Here is a 17,519-nt window from a genome sequence, read left to right as displayed (position 1 = left end):
GACCTGTTCACGAGGCTTGCTGCTGATGCTAACCTCAGGTGGATCCTCTGGTTACTCTCTGGCAACCTCCGCTCTAGACTCTTAGAACAGAGGAAAGTTCTGGCACTCGGACACACTGGCCGTTCCGTGGTTGTCCTGGCTGAGTCTCAGGATGGCCAGGAGGTGCGCTGCGAGAATGTCCTGCCCTTGGGAGCCTTCTGCTCCTTTGCCGTCCTGCCCTGGAATTCTCCTTTGAATTCCCTTTAGAAAAGTCTCAGAAGTCTCTCAGGCCCTCTGTGTTGCCTGTTTTTACCTGGAGGAACTTAAGCTCGTTCATTGGCTGAAAGTTCCATGGGCATCAGAGTCCCACGTGGGTTACTCGGCCCAACCAGTCCCTGATTGTTTGATCAAAGTGAGATATGAGTCACTTACTCCTGACACCTAGGAATGCAGTCCATTTATTTTGCTACATTCTTTAACATCCCTCTGTGTATTTCAGACTCTTAAGGTAATATGATTTTCAACATTTATGCAAAATATAGTTTGACTTTACACAGGAACTCTTAAGCACTTAGAATCATTGTGCAATTGAGATAGAAGAAGTATCTAAATGGGCTATGTTTCCCTTTTCACTGGAGGGAAGACATTTTGACAGTTAATAGATCGCAGTTGTTAAATACATAATGTCGGACAGCACTGAAAAAACTGCTGCTTGGCTCTTTAGTCTAATGTCACACCCCAGAATTTAAAATAAAACTGATGAGATCTGTAAAACCTTTTCGGAATGAGTGATGGATGGAATCAAAAATAAATACTGATTAGATAAAGATATTGTGGTAGGTAACCAATAGATTGTAATAATGTATCGGTCTTAACATCTATGCCAACCACAAAGTAATGTATATAGGAATTGTTGCATACAACCTCAGTATGCAATAACAGAGTCCTCTCTTACAGCTGTACATATATCACATAATGAGAAGTCAGTTTTTTTATGTTAATAGTCTTATGTTTAACAAACAGATCAATTTAATATTATTTCATGTCAAAAATTTGGGATTCTTCAAATTCCATACAATTTGCTTGTTTCCTTATAGCATGAATGATGAAAGCACTGGGTCTTAACTTTTCCCTACCCCTTTCCCAATGTCTCCCATCATTTTGTCATACAGAATTTCTGGTATGAGAAGCATTTTTCATTTTTATTGATTGAGCATATAATAGTCTATACAGTGACTTCCTAAAACAATCCCATTGTGAGTATAGTGTTGTAACAGAAAGAATAAGGTTCTGGATCCCGAGATGAAGTTAAACAGATTAGTTTAGTGCATGCAAGGAACAATAAAGCCGAAGTCTTGTTTCCCGCAAGAAACAACAAAACCGAAATATTGTTCCAAGTGCTGGTACAAACTTTAGGTTTATATATCCTTTACTTTCCGCTTCTGACGTCACTCGTTATTATGGTAAAGGGGAGAGGTCACGTGTTTGGCCAGTTTACAGCTTTTTGGCCAAATGGTCAGGGATTAAGTCCCCAGGGGGTTACCTAGCTCTCCTAGCTCACATCTGGAATCCTTATCAGTTCTCCCTTTCCTGCCATAAACTCCTGTTGCTTAGAAGTCTAATCTTCAAGCAGAAAGGACTTAATTTAACCCCCATCTTTACTTTTACTTTAATATCATCCAAGGACAGTATGCACATCCTATGCATCCTTTGGAAATTGCCTCCTACAGAATCACATTTTGAACAAAATGCAGGCCATAAAATTAAAAATTTCAATAAGTTAATTTGGATATTGTGTGGAAGTAGGTCAACAGTCAGCTAATGATCTAAGATAGAAGCCAACACTGGAAATACATAGAAGCTGGGATGGAATGTACACTTTGACATCACAAGTGCGTGCATTGTTTAGATTAGTTCAGGAAAAAAATGAATGTATTGAATGTATGAATGTAGAAATGAATGTATTAAAATTAAATTGTTCTCTGACACATCAGAGGTAATCAAAAGTATAATGAAAAACTGTAACTTTGTTGGGCTTGTTACTTTAAATCAAAATTACAATTTCAACATGGTTTATCCCTTTAAAATGTGCACCTCAGTATTTTTGACTGTGAGAATAACCCTTGCTGTTTTCTAACTCTACTACCATTGATTTAAGAAAGATCTATTAAGAATTCCTCGCCCTCTTGGGGAGGACAAATAAAATTACTGAAAGTGAAATGTGGAAGACAGAGACTGGAGTAAAATTTCTCATAAGGATACAGAGCTTTCAAATAAGCAGATATTAGCTTTCTGGCAGACAAGCAGTCTCAACCAATTGATCATCCCCAGTGCCAAGGGAGTATGTACTGTAATGAGCCGATTTCCTGCCTGGGAGCTGACTCAGGGGCATTCACAGTAAATCACAGAGTTTTGCAGGTAACAGCAGTGATAGCAGTGATTGGTTCCCAAAGTCCACAGACTTTGGACTGTGTTACGAAGCTAGCATGGTTGTGGGGGGATGGAGGAGGTGTTGGGCAGTCGCAGCTGTGAAGGGTTAGGGAGCGTGTGGCTGTGGGGGGATGGGTCCCTGAATCAAACCTGTTAAAAAACTGGTTCAGCCTGTTTGAAGCCAGTGATCTACAGTAGGTACTGAATTTTGAAGTTGACTCGAAACCTGATAGGAACAGGATGTGCATTTATTAATTCTAGAAAAAAAAGCCTTTCTTGATTTCTCTAGTTCCTAGTTTCTCTAGTTCCCTTTAAAATAAACTATTATTCCGCAATGCAGAGTATTACATGGCCAGTATATAAAATTAATCTTGAAGTCTTTCAAGGTAATATGAATTCTATTTTTCTGTTCTTGGATAAGGGTTTTCCCTAATGCAATCCTTCTTCCCTAATGCGATTCCTTCTTCTGCTAATTATATTTTGGTGTCTGTTTGATAGACATAATTGAACAGATAATATGGTGTTCAGTCCAGTAATCATGACTTCTTGTTTATGCTCTGTTGATGTGTTCAGACCGTGGATTGTGCCAAGATGTTACTGTATGTGCTTTTGGTACGGAGAACAATGCCACTGGAGTTGACAATTCCAGGTTCTCATGCTACTATGGGGTGTTGTAGGTGGTCATTGTCTGGACAGACCATGAGGTTCCATGAGGATCCTTTTTTAGGTTGCATATTTTAATACTTTTTTTGACTACAGAAAAGGTGACCTCCTTGGACTTAGCTATCCAGTCAAGAGTAATGAGTAATTGAGACAACCTAATGTCGAAGGCATTTTTTCTTGTCTACTCCACAATAGGGGTCAGCAAAGCAGATCCTAAGAAGGGCTGTTCAGTTGTATTTATAGCCAAAATACGCTTCTGCCTAAACCTAAGTGCTTGATGACTATTTTTTTGTGCCAGATCAAAATTAGATACCCTGTCATCTATACATACAGTAGCTATCCTGTTCCTGTTAAAAACAACTGGCTGTCAAACAATTTGAAAATGTGCCAAGAACAATAGGCACCTGTGTATGACATAATTTATTGTGTAGAAACCATTGCACACCTACTTCCACACACATAATATGAACTTGATCAATATGCATGAGAACAAATATGATTAGAAGTTTCATGCACCAGAATGTCCATTTAGAGTATTTAGGTGGTTAATTTTTTTTCCACCTGGTTTGCCATTGAGAACTTTTCTTCCAGAGCACCATTTACTGAGTATGGAGGATGCAGGAATCTTAATAGACCTTCATGGCAGACAAAGTGGTTCCATGATTTCACCCTAACAATGTTGACCCTTGGCGGGGGGACTTAGTAACCCTTGGATGAATTACTAATGCTTTGATGCCTCTTAAATTAAAGCTGTTTATTGATCTGTAAATCAACTACAATTCAGACTAAGACTTAAAAAAAAAATGGTAAAAGTAAAATGTAAATGTAAAATGTTATATAAAAAACTCATTTTCTGTCATTAATTGAATGCATGGTAATTTGACATTTTTTAATATGGTTTTGGGCCTTTCAGAAATTTCCCATTTCTGACTCAGAAGTATAAGAATAAGAGATTTTTCATTACATATATTATTACCATTATGGGACTGTAACACTGTAACTAATGTCAACATTTGTAGTTCTCCTGAGCTTCAAAACAATAAAGGAACTGAAGTGTTCACTGAGTTGTATTGGGTCTAAGACACACTAATCAAATAAATTGTCTGGTTTACTTTGGTTAATTAAGTTCTTGGTAAATGATTTAGGGTAATAGAGTAGGAACAGATAAAAAAAAACAGATAGGAAAGAGGAGAAGGGAAGAACAAGGAGAAAAAAACACAAGGAGAGAGAAGAGACAGGGCCAGGCAAGAGGTCCTTGTTCAGCTTTTAAGACCAGATATGAGTTAAGTATTTGAACTTTGTTGTAAGGAAGATCTGATTTCCTGTATAGAGAATCCCAATGTGTGAAGGCTGATTGGCAGGTTTGGCATTATATAGAATTTTAATACTTGGAAGTAGACTGACATTTTTTTTTTTTGGTTGATCAGGATGTACAGTAGAACTCTGAGATGCCTTGTTTGTTTATAAAGAGTATCTTGTATGTTGTATATTTACATTGTGTTGTTAAGTGTGTCATTGTTATTGTTAAATAAATATTTGTTCACCCAGTATATAAGAAAAGTATTTCTTTTTACTCTTTTCTCCAAAGCTGTGCCAGAGAACAAGAACTCAGGTTCCTCTAATCATACTGTAGCAACCTCTCAAGCACAAAAGCTTTGCAATTTGGGGATTAAAATTACATGAAGAAGAAATTCTGTTTCAGAGTACTGAAAATGAATATATATTATGTATAACCAGTCTAAATTTATTTGTAACATATTTATTAAAGACTGTCTGAAAAATTGTTTGAGTCTTAATATGGTTTTCATTTACAGTTATTTAAAAAGATCAATAATAAGGGCCATACTGTATGTTAAAGTAACATACTGAACAAGCAACAAAACAGTTTATTATAAAAACGTTTCTTGCTGTTGTGGAAAAATATGAATTTAGGAAAAGGTCAATTCCATGCTGAAAAGTAAATATACGAAACACAATATTTCAGCTTTGGGAAAGGGAGAGAGGAAACAGCAAATAAATAAAACACAGGAGAACAAAAGACAGAGTAGGTGAGAAGGGGCATGGAGTAGTGGGGATATCCATGGACGGCCTTTCATTCTTAATAATGTGTGATTCTATTTCCTAAAAAAAAATATTTGAATTGAAACTTACAGGGTTCACATGAAATTGTGTTTTTAGTAGGTGATTAACATTCCTCATAATGGGATTTTGCTGTAAATAAAAAATATTGAATACATTTTGAGGTATCTCAGATTTATTTCAAGATATCTCAAAGCAGGATAGATAATGAAGACGTACAGTATTTTCAAATCAAGTAACGACACATTTGAGAAGTTGGTGCTAAAATATACTTTTGTTTGGTATAAATTATTACAGTATATTCACACACAAAGTGCGCTGGAGAAATGGACATGAAACAGTGTTTTGATTTTGTTTCAATAAGAGAGTAAACAAGTTTAGAGAGAAAACTCAAAAAAATTAAAATACTGCAGAAGAGCCTTCAGAAAAAAGATGGAGAATGTGACTTGAAGGTTCATGGTTGTGTTGCTAAGTTATTCTCTTTCATCAGCGAATACGATAACAAATATACAATCACAAGATATCTGTTTATTAAATGGTATCTGGTAAGGCCTATTCTTGTGGATCTCTATTTTCCTTTAAGTGAATTTTATTATGTTATTATCATTAATTATATTATTTATTATTTTTCCTTTATATGTATTTTAGGTGCAAGGGAAAACTGCAAGGATACTATTTTTTTTCCAGCCTTAAACCTACAGATGCAGCCATTCAAAGTGTGCAGCACAAACACGTACCGCAGGCATTTGGCTACTTCATTGCGCGTCATACCGCATGATTATACGTGATTGGTTGACCGACAGGGGCATTCGTGGTGAATTGGTCGGTCATAGAAAGATTTAAATGTCTTTACTGTGCCTGTTTTAGTATTGAATATTTATATGGAATTTTACCACTGAAGCGAAATTTTAGTAGCTGAGCATAAAAAGAATAGGATTATAACGCGTGTGAAGGCTTCAATAAAAAAGTCAATTAATTGTACATAATATTGCTATTTTATTTTTTCAAAGAAATGTTTGTTAAAAGTAGTGGGATTTGAACAGCCAACCTCTCACTTAGAAGTTGGGCACTTAGACCATCGCACCACTCGATGAGTGGTGAAAAAGCCCTACACATACAGTATCAACAGACATTGTACAGTGTATACTATTCTTGTGTTGCAGTACATTAATATAATTATATCGTTATTATTTTTTTTAGATACGCGATTCCATATTATATTACCTAATAATCAAATTCTAGAAGTATGCTTGTTGACTCCGGTATCAAGCGTATTCACAGAAAAGCTTATAACTACCACTTTTTCTACATGTTATTTCACGTTAGTTAAAGACTTCGATGCTTAAAATGTTTAGGGAGAAATAGAATACTGGTGTGTATTTTTCTTTAAAGTTCCGAGACCAACCATATACAGTTTACATACTGTAATACTGTATGTTTATGTTCCAAAAGTAATATCTTTTATGACCTTCATACGCGTTATGCTCCTATTCTTTTTATGCTACTCAAATTTCCCTTCAGTGGTAAAATTCCATATAAATATTCAATACTAAAACGTGCACAGTAAAGACAGTACAGTTTGCATACAGTGATATGTTTATGTTCCTACATCAATATCTTTTATGAGCATTTGAAAGGCATGGTGAATCGGAGGTTCTCAAAAATTACTGTACTTTAAATGATTGGAAACAAATGCATGATTGAATCAATGAAATGCTGTGGTGTTACTTTTACAAAGATGGTCAATGAAAAAATAAAGTATTGCTAAATAAGACAGTTACAAAGAATGTGGACCAGGGCAATACTTTGAGTTTGAGCTTGTCCAAGGTCATTCATTATTAATACTATTAGTAATATCTTCTGTAAAGACTTTGATGGTGACAGCTCAAATAAATTCCGGATACTATTATTTTTCTTGCGGTACCATGCGGTACCATGCGGTATTATGCGAGAATAAACAGTATTAATACAGTATTATACGGTAACTTGAGTTATACCGCAACAAGTGCACCGCATTATAATGCGGTATCGCCCGCTTGTTTTGAATGCCTGCATCTGTAATTCAATGTCTTTATCAGTATTATTCTTCTACTAGAATAGCAGTATTTTTTAACCCTTTCATGTAAAGGCAGTCAGATTACTGTCTTTTCTGGACTTAGAGAGATATATACTTTATGGCATGTTAAAGAAATTTAGAGAATTATTTGAATTTTAGGTTCTTTTGAGAACTGTAGATTAAGTCACAGGCAGGTTTTTTGATAGACTCTATGAAATGTCTAGAATCTTTACATAATGTAAACTTAAATTGATCAGATATCTAGCCATATAATAGTTTACATAACAGGATAGGTATGTTCAGGGCACAGCTATCCTAGTTACAGTACTTACCTTTAATCCACATTACTGTGTTCACCCAGTACTTATTGTTAATTGTTTTTATTAACAGCTAGCACTACTAATCTGTGGTTTTGTACAGTTTTATTTAATAACGTCATGTAGTCTTGTCATGTAGTCTTTATATAGACATATAGTGATATTTAAGGTTTATACTTAATGTAACATTTAATACAACTGCACAACAATATCTTATTAAATTTTTGAGTTGTAAAAATATTTGTAAGCTGCGAGACTAATATTCTGGCTATGTCTGTGTTATATTCAGTTAATGCATGCATCCTTTAAGAATATTTAAAATATTCTTGCATGAACTACTTTTTATTTTCAGTCTTCTTTTCTATCCTTGATAATGATAGGAAGATTGAAGGACCATTGAAGAAGAAAGGCATATTGTTGTTCGACACAAGAAAATACATAACAGACCAGAGTCTGTTTGAAATGCAATAGTGATCACTTATACCAAGGAAATCTGTAGAGGCTACTTCAATGCTCTAATTAGATGTTAAATCATTCATGGAAACAATGCAATCGCCTGCATTGTTCAAATTTTGTTAACTGGCATTAGCCATTATTTTACAGGTACTCAGATGCATGAAGGTTAAAAATATGCTGTTTAGGCACAAGGCACTAAAGCCCATGGTGTATTTCACTACAGATCATACGTTGGGTATTACATTGATATTTTGTCTGCAAGATTAATTGAGATGCTTTTCATCTAAATGCACTCTGTGCTCCAAAGAGGAATAATTAGCTTCCTCTTTTCCCCAAAAAACATTTCCTTTGCCGTTCACATTAAAGGATGAATTGCCTCATCTGCCCTTAAACTGGAGCTCAGTGCATGGCAAAGGAATCAGGGTGCAGGCTGCTCCTGTCTTACTGTACCACAGCATGTAAAATGTCTGTATTTTCATAAGAATTGGTGGTTATTAGTCCTGATCTGCTCAGTATCTGAATGCACTGAACCACAGGGGTCTGCATTTGATTTCAAATTATAAGTATGAACATTCAACAATATTTTAATGCTTTTTTTAGAATATTGTTTTCACATAACATAAAATTTGTCCGGGAACCAAATGCACATTGTGGCATCCTTTCAGGGAATTTAAGATCAATCAAGACCTTCATCCCAAACTTAATCTGTTTCAGGAAAATCGTATTGGATAGCATACAGAAGAAATACATTTGAAGCCATATTTTCAGCTACATGCTTTTCAGTTTACATGCTTAATTAAATTAAGTTGAAGATTTCCAACTTGAATATTGTTATTATGTCATAAAGTCTCATTGCTTCTTACTGTAAATGTGTTACACAGTGGACAAATATTTTCCAGTACCTGAAATATATATTTTTATGGAAGTGGAAAGAGGGGGCAGAGGAGATAATGGGACACATACAAAAATACAGATACTAAGAGGTATTTTAGGTAAAAATATGGATAGTTAATTTATTTTTCTATTCTGTAAATACAAGCATATCAATCTACAATTGACTGAGGCAGTGAGATTAAGTTCTTAATAAAGACACAGGTAGCATCATAAACTGAGTAGAAGAAAGTTACACTGTATTTCAAGTGTACTTCAAATAATTTGAAATGGGAAATATTTAATCATAGCTAAACCTAAGCAGAAAGAAAAAAAAACTAATTAAGCCTCTACCTCTGAGACACTAATCCTGCATGTCCATTCCCTGAAACATTGGGGGGAAAATTTAAACTTACATTTACTCTGTCTTTCATTTTTTACAGTTGGGATTTGTGAAAAAAAAACATCATTTTCTTACACTGAGTGCAAATGATATAATTGAACTAAAGAGGCACTGGAACACACAGTAATATTTGAGCATCAGATGGAGTCAGTTTTTAAAACAAGCTCGCATACTTAATACACATGCTTTATACACATAGTTCTCAGTGGAGAGGTGGGAAGTACAGTTGTGAGAAAAAGTTTTTGAATTATCTGGATTTCTGCATGAATGGCTCCTAAAATGTGATCTGATCTTCATCTAAGTCATAATAAGAAATAAAGTTAGTCTTATTTAACAGACAGTCTTATTAAAACACACACAACATTTTCCATTGCCATATATTTATTGAACAAATGGTTAAAACAATCAAGGTCATGGATTGAAAAGTATGTGAACCTCTAGGATAGTGACATCTTGAAAAGAGGGTACTTGGTGTCAGGTATTTCAATGAATAAGGCAGGTGTTCCAGTCAATTTAGGTGTGGGTTTGACCTGCCCTGCCGTATAAAAAGTCACACAAATTTGGTTACCTGTTCTTCACAACAGAATTCTGTTGAACTGCAATATGGCCGATCAAAAGAGATTTTAGAGGACCTCAGAAGAAGAGTTGTTGAAACACATAAGACTGGAAAGGGTTGCAAAAGGATTTCTAAAGACTTTGGCCTCCATCAGTCCACACTCAGGCAGATAGTTTACAAAGGAAGAAACTCAGCACCGTTGCTACTAGTGTTTCTAGGAGTGGGTGTCCTACAAAGATTAGAGCAGGGGCACGCAATACAATCCTCAAACAGGTGACAAAGAACCCTAGGGTGACAGCTAAGGATTTGCAGGTATCACTTGCACTTGATAACGTCTGTGTTCATGATTCTACCATAAGAAAAACACTGAACAAGAGTGGTGTTCATGGGAGGTTACCACGGAGGAAACTACTGCTCTCCAAAATAAACATTGCTGCCCATCTCACATTTGCTAAAGACCACCTGGATGTTAAATGTAAATGTGCACAGTGTTATGTTTGGAGAACATAAAACACTGCATACCAATACCAAAACCTCATCCTGGCTGTGAAGCATGGTGGAGGGAGTATAAGGGTGTGGGGCTGCTTTGCTGCCTCAGGGCCTGGACGGCTTCATTGAGGGACCAATGAATTCCAAGTTGTATCAGGAACTTCAACAGTAGAATGTCAGGGTATCTGTCTGTGATCTAAAATTCAAAAGATGTTGGGCCATGCAACATGACAATGATCCAAAACACAGGAGTTAATCAACAACAGAGTGGCTCAAACAAAAGAAATTCTGTATTTTAGAATTGCCAAGTAAGAGTTCTTACGTCAATCCCATTGAAATGCTGTGGCATTTTCTGAAGCAAGCCTTTCAAGCAAGACAAATATACATGAACCGAAACAGTTTTGTATAGGGGAATGAGCCAAAAAAACACTGCACAGGTCTGATCAGCAGCTACAGAAAGCATTTGGTTAAAGTTATTGCCAATAAAGGAGGTTCCACTGGTTACTAAATATAAGGGTTCACATACTTTTTCCATCAATGACCTTGATGGTTTAAACCATTTGTTCAATAAAGATATAGTAATGTAAAATGTTGTTTGCTAAATAAGACTGTCTTTATTTTTATGACTTAGATGAAGATCAGATCACATTTTAGGAGCCATTCATGCAGAAATCCATATAATTCCTAAGGGTTCACTTTTTTTCTCAACCGTATTTGGTTTAGTGGTTTAATGAAAAGAACTCTGTCAAATCTTTTGTGTTTTATATATGGACTCTTAAATTACTTAGCAAGTGTCACCTTGATTCCTTATTTTTACTTATATCCCAAATGGAATGTAAGTTAATAGATAAAGTTATGTATAAATGTTCATACTATATTCCAATAAAGATTACATTATATAGAAAATAATATAAAAATTACATTATTTCCTACATAAAAATCTGTATAAGCATGAATTCACTTCATTCAAGAATTTGATTTATCACTGTATATTTGTGCAACCATTTGTATTTTTAAATACTGTATGTTACTAGCAAAAAATTCCTTCTTTGGTTTTATACCTTAGGAATCTCTATTTTTGCTGTCTGAATATTGGAACTAAAATGAAAGCAACACTTCTTTTTAATGGGTCCAGAAAACCTTGTAGTTAAATATCCATTTGTTAAAAAAATATTGTTAGGTCCTTTCATCAGAACAAAGTTCCTTTCATATACAGTACATCATTCTGGTGATAACTAAAAAGCTAAAGAATGCCCATCTTTGAAAATAAATGATACTTTTGGATGTATAATTTTCATATACAAAAAACTGTTGTACATTCCTTTAAAACTTGATGATAGACACTTTCCAATAAATTAGTTTGGTAGAGCTTTTTATTGAGGTTGATAACATTTTTTTAATTATAATATGTTTCAATAATCTATTTTTAAAATGTGTTCATTGTTACTGTTTTTTTTTACTACATACTGTACCTGAGCTCACAGCATTACAGCCTTAACCTTTATTTGAATGAATATCTAATTTTTGCCTTGGCAGGCTTCCAACCTGTTTTACCCAGTCAGCAGCAAGGTTTCCAGGGCCTCATGGGAATGCAGCAGCCACCACAGAACCAGACCTTGATGCCTAGTCAGCAGGGGAATCAAGTCCAAGGCATGATGGTCCAGTATCCATCCATGTCTTCTTATCAGGTAATTGATTCAATTATTAGGCCAGCAATAGCAATAGCTAGAGCAGCTTATAATCATGTATTAATTGTATACAATTTTATCATCCCAAATAAAATACAAAACTCTAAAAGAACTTATATATAATGGTGGTAGATTTCAGGAGGAAAAAGGTCAAACCTACTCCTGTCTACATCCATGGGAGTGGCGTGGAGATGGTGGACTCGTACAAGTACCTGGGAGTGCACATCGACGATAGACTGGAATGGTCTAAGAACATCGAGGCCATCTATAAGAAGGGACAGAGCCGACTTTACTTCTTGAGGAGGCTCAGGTCCTTCAATGTGTGTAGTAAGATGCTACACATGTTCTATCAGTCGGTGGTAGCGAGTGCCATTTTCTACGCAGTGGTGTGTAGGGGCTCTGGGATTAGAGCAGTGGATTCCAAAAGGCTGAACAAGCTCATCAGGAGAGCAAGCTCTGTCATTGGGTCTGACCTGGACCCCTTGGAGGTAGTGGCTGAGAGGAGAATGATGTCCAAACTTGAGGCCATCATGGACAACTCCTCCCATCCCCTCTATGACAGGCTTGCAGGAATGAAGAGCACGTTCAGCAATAGACTGATTCATCCACGGTGCGACAGGGAGCGCTACAGGAGGTCATTCTTGCCTTCTGCCATAAGACTGTACAACGCATCCACCTTGCATCTTGGCAGAGGCAACATCGACAGTGACCTGTTTCTGGACTAAACACATCTACACATCTACTGCTACATCTGTTCTCTTTCTTTTTCTTTTTCTTTTTCCCGTTTACAACCATTTTTTGTGCAATATATGCCAGGGACCTGTGCAATACATTTATATTTATATCTATAGTTACATCTATATTTATATTCATATGTGTGATACGATTTTCTGTGTACTGTTCTGTTCTAGTTTGTTCTTGTGCGTCCGGACTGTGAGTAACTCTTGTATTGTATGTATTGAACTATTATTATATAATTCGTTACACTGTGGCTGTGTTGTGTGTGTTAAGCTGCTGTTGCACTGCAATTTCCCTCACGGAATCAATAAAGTATCTATCTACACCTAAAGAAAAAAAACTGGCACAGTACAGTTTGCAGTCATTTCGGAGCAGAACACCCCAGAAAAGTTGGCAGTGGTTTAGATTCCCTTATGATCTCAAACACTGAGATTTAATACTATTCCAGAATGGCTTACAGAAGCATAGCGAACATTGAGCAAGTCAGACTTCAAAAGTGCCTTCATAAGTGCCTTGAAGGTCAATCAATTTCTCTGAACCAAACAATCTTAAGTGCCCTGGGGCCTTGCCTGTGCTCATGTTATATGTTTTATTCTATAATGCATCACATTCAAGAATGGTTTTCCTCTAGACAATATACATTCTGACTGTTGTTGCATATTGCTTGAAATATTTTAGTAAAATAATATATGTTATAAAAATGACCATCAACCTATGGTACAGCAGTGGGCAACATCCATTATAATCTGATCTCTTCTTATGCTTTTGTCCAGGTGCCAATGACTCAAGGTTCTCAAGGAATACCACAACAGTCCTACCAACAAACAATCATGATACCAAGCCAGACAGGTCAAGGGACACTTTCTAGCCATGGGATTCCTGTCTACTGCAATGTTGTACCTCCATCTCCACCCAGTAGCCTGCGACTGGTCAGCCCTCACTGTCCCTCTAACAATGTGCCTGTAATCCAGGCTAACTGTAGGACAAACTGTACAAGTATGAGCAGTGCAGGATGGCAAGTAAAATACTGATACTGGCTGCATGCAGCTTGGAAAAGACAAGCCTTTTCAGTGCATTTTTGGACACTTGAAAAATTGCCTTTTAAAGAGAGAGAATGTCTGCCTGTTTGGTTGAAGAAATGAAATGTCCAATGATATCAGTTTGGTATTCTGTAAAAATAACTGGTAAATGGTGCATATTTTAGTCATGTCTCTGCTAGGGATGCCTTTGTAGCTTAGCTAGGTGACATGCATTCACTGAGTTAAGACTTCTTCCTTATCACTGATCACCACTGTGTAGATTGTAATAAAACGGAATCGGATTAGTTTTGTACTTTGTGTTGAGTTTGTGAAGCTAAAAGTATTTAATATATATATAATAAAATGATATTGTACCAAAGCTGTAATGGTTTTAAGAACTGCTGTATTGAAGGAATAATTTATATACACAATAGAGTTTTTTATGGATATATACTGTATTGTAGTGTTTAACCACAATAAAATTATTTGACCTCATGGAAAGAGGTCACATTTTTAATAACTGTGTGGTATACCTTTCTTTTACTTAATTGTTTTTTCTGGAAATTCACCATAAGAGGTAAACTTTCATTTTGAAGTTAATTTATTCATTATTTTATAAAGATTACTCTTTGAGACATTTCATTTAATAAGTGATCAAAACACAATATTCTATTCTCAAAAAGAAAGATTAATAACATTGACAGTCAAAATACAATACAGTTTACTTTTTAAATAATACATTATACATAAGGGAATACAAAATCGCTACTCTCCCTCTTAAGGGCGCTCCAGCCCTTCCTTTTTTTTCCCCCATTGCTTACACCTTTGCCCAGCCCCTGTTTAGTTCCACCTTTAAAGCCAGATGCAAGCGTTTGCCCGAGGCTTCTCATTGAATCCCGTTTCGTGAGGGCCCTGGGTCCTGCCGCATCTGGCTCCGTCAAGGTTTTAGTTTCCTGTTCCTTGTTCCCTGCCCCGCCGGTTCTGACCCGGTTCTTGTTTTTAGTTCCTTTTGATGGATTCCCTGGTCTTGGACTCTGCCTCCTGTATTGGATTCCCCTTTAGATATACCCTTGGATTGTTCGCCTTGGATTCATTCCCCAGGACACCTGCACTCCTCGGACACGCCTCCCGTCTCTAGACCCTTCTCCTGCATGACTATTTTCCCTATTGTATCCTCACAATTCCAGATCGTGTCGTCCGCATAGGGCCCGTAAAGAACTGATCGTTACAGTTTATTTGTAAATATACTACAGATGCAGCCATTCAAAATGCGCGGTACAAACCCGCGGTACGGTAAACTACCGACAAGCCACCGCCGGGCACCGCAGGGCACCTCAATAAGTGATTGGCTGTCCAAAATGACCGACAGGGGCACTCGTGGTGCATTGGTTGGTAGTGAAAAGATTTAAGCATTTAATGTCTTTACTGTGTACATTTTAGTCCGCTTAGTTTTGAATATATGGAATTTTACCACTAAAGGGAAATTTTAGTAGCTCAGCATAAAAAGAAGAGGAGCATAACATAAACATTACTGTATGTACGTAAACTGTACTGTGTATGGCTGGTCTTGGTAGTTTAAAGAAAAAATATACACCAGTCTTCCATTTCTCCCTAAACATTTTAAGAATGAAAGTTTTTTTGAAACGGTACCCAAATATGCGATTGCTGTATAAAATGAATTTTAATAAAAAAAAATTATTTAACACAAAAATTAAGCTGTTTACATCTTCCGCCTGAGAACAGTCACCCGTTGCTACCCAACGCAGAAACACAGCCACTAACTAGCAAAGAGAGGACATTAGCTTCCCAATATGATCAAGAAATAAATGATTATTTTGTTTATTTCTTTTGCGCATTTATTTGAACATTTCCATCGATTGTACAAGCACTTGGAAACTGTCCAATCCCTAGTTCATCAGGCATTTTTTTTTATGCTGCAGGCATTCTCCCAGTCTGGAGCCGGTCTGTGTCTTCTAGGATATAATGCCAGCGAACTCTTGTTTTTATGTCCACTATAACAGACAATCTCCTTTGCTTTTAATTGAGCGTTTAATAATTTCCTAAAATGAAAATGATTTACTTTATTTCCCTCATGGGATCAATAAAAGTATCTATCATCTATCTTAACTATGGGACAGAATTCTGGGGTCTCCCCATACCAGAGATTATGGTAGGGCTTCAGAATGGTGATTGGCTGACACCATCTGACACCCCTCTGATTGGAGAAAAATGACGTGCTGGTTTGCTATACATACTGTACCAGGAAGAGGATTTCTTTCTTTTCGAAACGTGTATTTTAAAAGTTTAAGCTTTTTAATTAACAGCCTGTTAATAAAATTGTTACAATTTTGTTCGGTCAGTTCTTCCTCCCAGAATTTATAGATCGCATCGATCAGTTCCTGCTTTGTGACGGGCTTAGCAGTTTTCTGAACGTAGTCTTTCAACGATTGCCAAACCATCTCTATCGGATTTAGATCGGGGGATTCGGCTGGAGTTTTCACCCAGTTCACTCCTTCTGCTATAAGCCTCGCCCTTGCTGCTGTGTGTTTCGGATCGTTGTCTTGAAAGAGACGGTGCCTTGATCCAAACTGCTCCCTGATATATGGGGCAGTATGCTGTGTGACCATGACTTCCTAGAAGAATACACGGTCCATAATTCCTAGGACACAGCAGCTCAGGCACCCGCTGAATGGAAAAGGGGCACTTTAATGTTCTGTATGGCTAATACTAAAGCCAATACTTCAATACTTTAATATTCTTTTCTGTATGTTTAACAATAGTGGGTACTGGCCTAATTCGTCCCTGCTCCCCTTGTTAGGTGTTAATGTGTTGTTAAGTATGAATTTTTACCTGTTTCCCTGAGGTCTGGCTTTTTTTCTGGAAAACCATAACTCTGGTCTTGTCCAGATTGACTGTCGGCACCCAGGTCTGACAGTGCTGCTCCAGCAGTGCCAGGTTCTGGCGCAGCCTCTGTTCTGTGGGCGACAGCAGGACCAGGTCGTCTGCAAAGAGCAGGAACTCGATTTCCATAATTAATGCAGATCAGTAAATCAAGGGACAAAACAACTATTGCGCCCGGGTCCTCAATGGGCTTTGACGTGCTAATGCATTGGTTTAACAGTCCGGGTGTGGCAAGCCTCTATGTCTCCCGACTTCGGCAAAAGGCACCCGCCTTTCATTGGAAGACAATGAACACATTCTAGCCGTACATGTGAATATAGCATAAATACACCAAGGGATTGGGTGAGCTCCCATCACAAAAAAAACTGCGAACCTGCACTACAGCAACCACAGTACAGTATGGAGACCAAGACCTTTTACGGGAAGTGACGGGGTGCTTCTGCCGCCCCAGCTTCCAAAGAGAGAAGGGAAAGCAAATACAGCAGACTTCATCTGAAATACGCGATTACAGCGCATATTAAAAGGTATTATTGCTGTTGTAGTGGTTTTGATGGGTTTACTGAGACAATTATTAATTGTAGCAGTAATCACGAGGTTGTTCGTCGGGGCTTTTAGAAAATCAATCGTCAGAACAACTAACAACGCACACACACGGGTTCAATACACGGGATACATTTATTAATATAACTGTGCAACAAACATATACCAGTCTGCCTGGATACAAGCGGCAGACCTTACGGTGAGGGTTATAAATATACAAGGTATATAATCTCGAAGAGATGCAAACACAAAGAGATACACAACAGAGAATATATGTCAATATATATCGTTCGGTTACCAAATCGCTAATCAGTGTTATTACCCACTGTTACTCT

The 17,519-nt window shown here is 36.9% G+C and overlaps 1 protein-coding gene across 3 annotated transcripts in view; it reads left to right on the top strand.

Annotated features, from left to right (window-relative positions):
• Nucleotides 1–14,263, top strand: part of LOC102686563 (cAMP-regulated phosphoprotein, 21) — a 162,197-nt gene extending 147,934 nt beyond the window's left edge. For all 3 annotated transcript variants that reach the window (XM_015357290.2, XM_015357289.2, XM_015357287.2), the window contains 2 exons: nt 11,835–11,986; nt 13,498–14,263. In XM_015357290.2, coding sequence (XP_015212776.1) covers nt 11,835–11,986; nt 13,498–13,755 — 410 coding nt within the window. In that variant the 3' untranslated portion in view covers nt 13,756–14,263. The remainder of the gene's footprint in view (nt 1–11,834; nt 11,987–13,497) is intronic.
• The last annotated feature ends 3,256 nt before the right edge of the window (nt 14,264–17,519 follow it).

The sequence above is a fragment of the Lepisosteus oculatus genome, chromosome 10 (genome assembly GCF_040954835.1).
Source record: "Lepisosteus oculatus isolate fLepOcu1 chromosome 10, fLepOcu1.hap2, whole genome shotgun sequence".
NCBI classification, from domain to species: domain Eukaryota; kingdom Metazoa; phylum Chordata; class Actinopteri; order Semionotiformes; family Lepisosteidae; genus Lepisosteus; species Lepisosteus oculatus.
The sequence above is the reverse complement of the archived record's forward strand: the minus strand, read 5'-3'. Positions and strand labels throughout refer to the sequence as shown.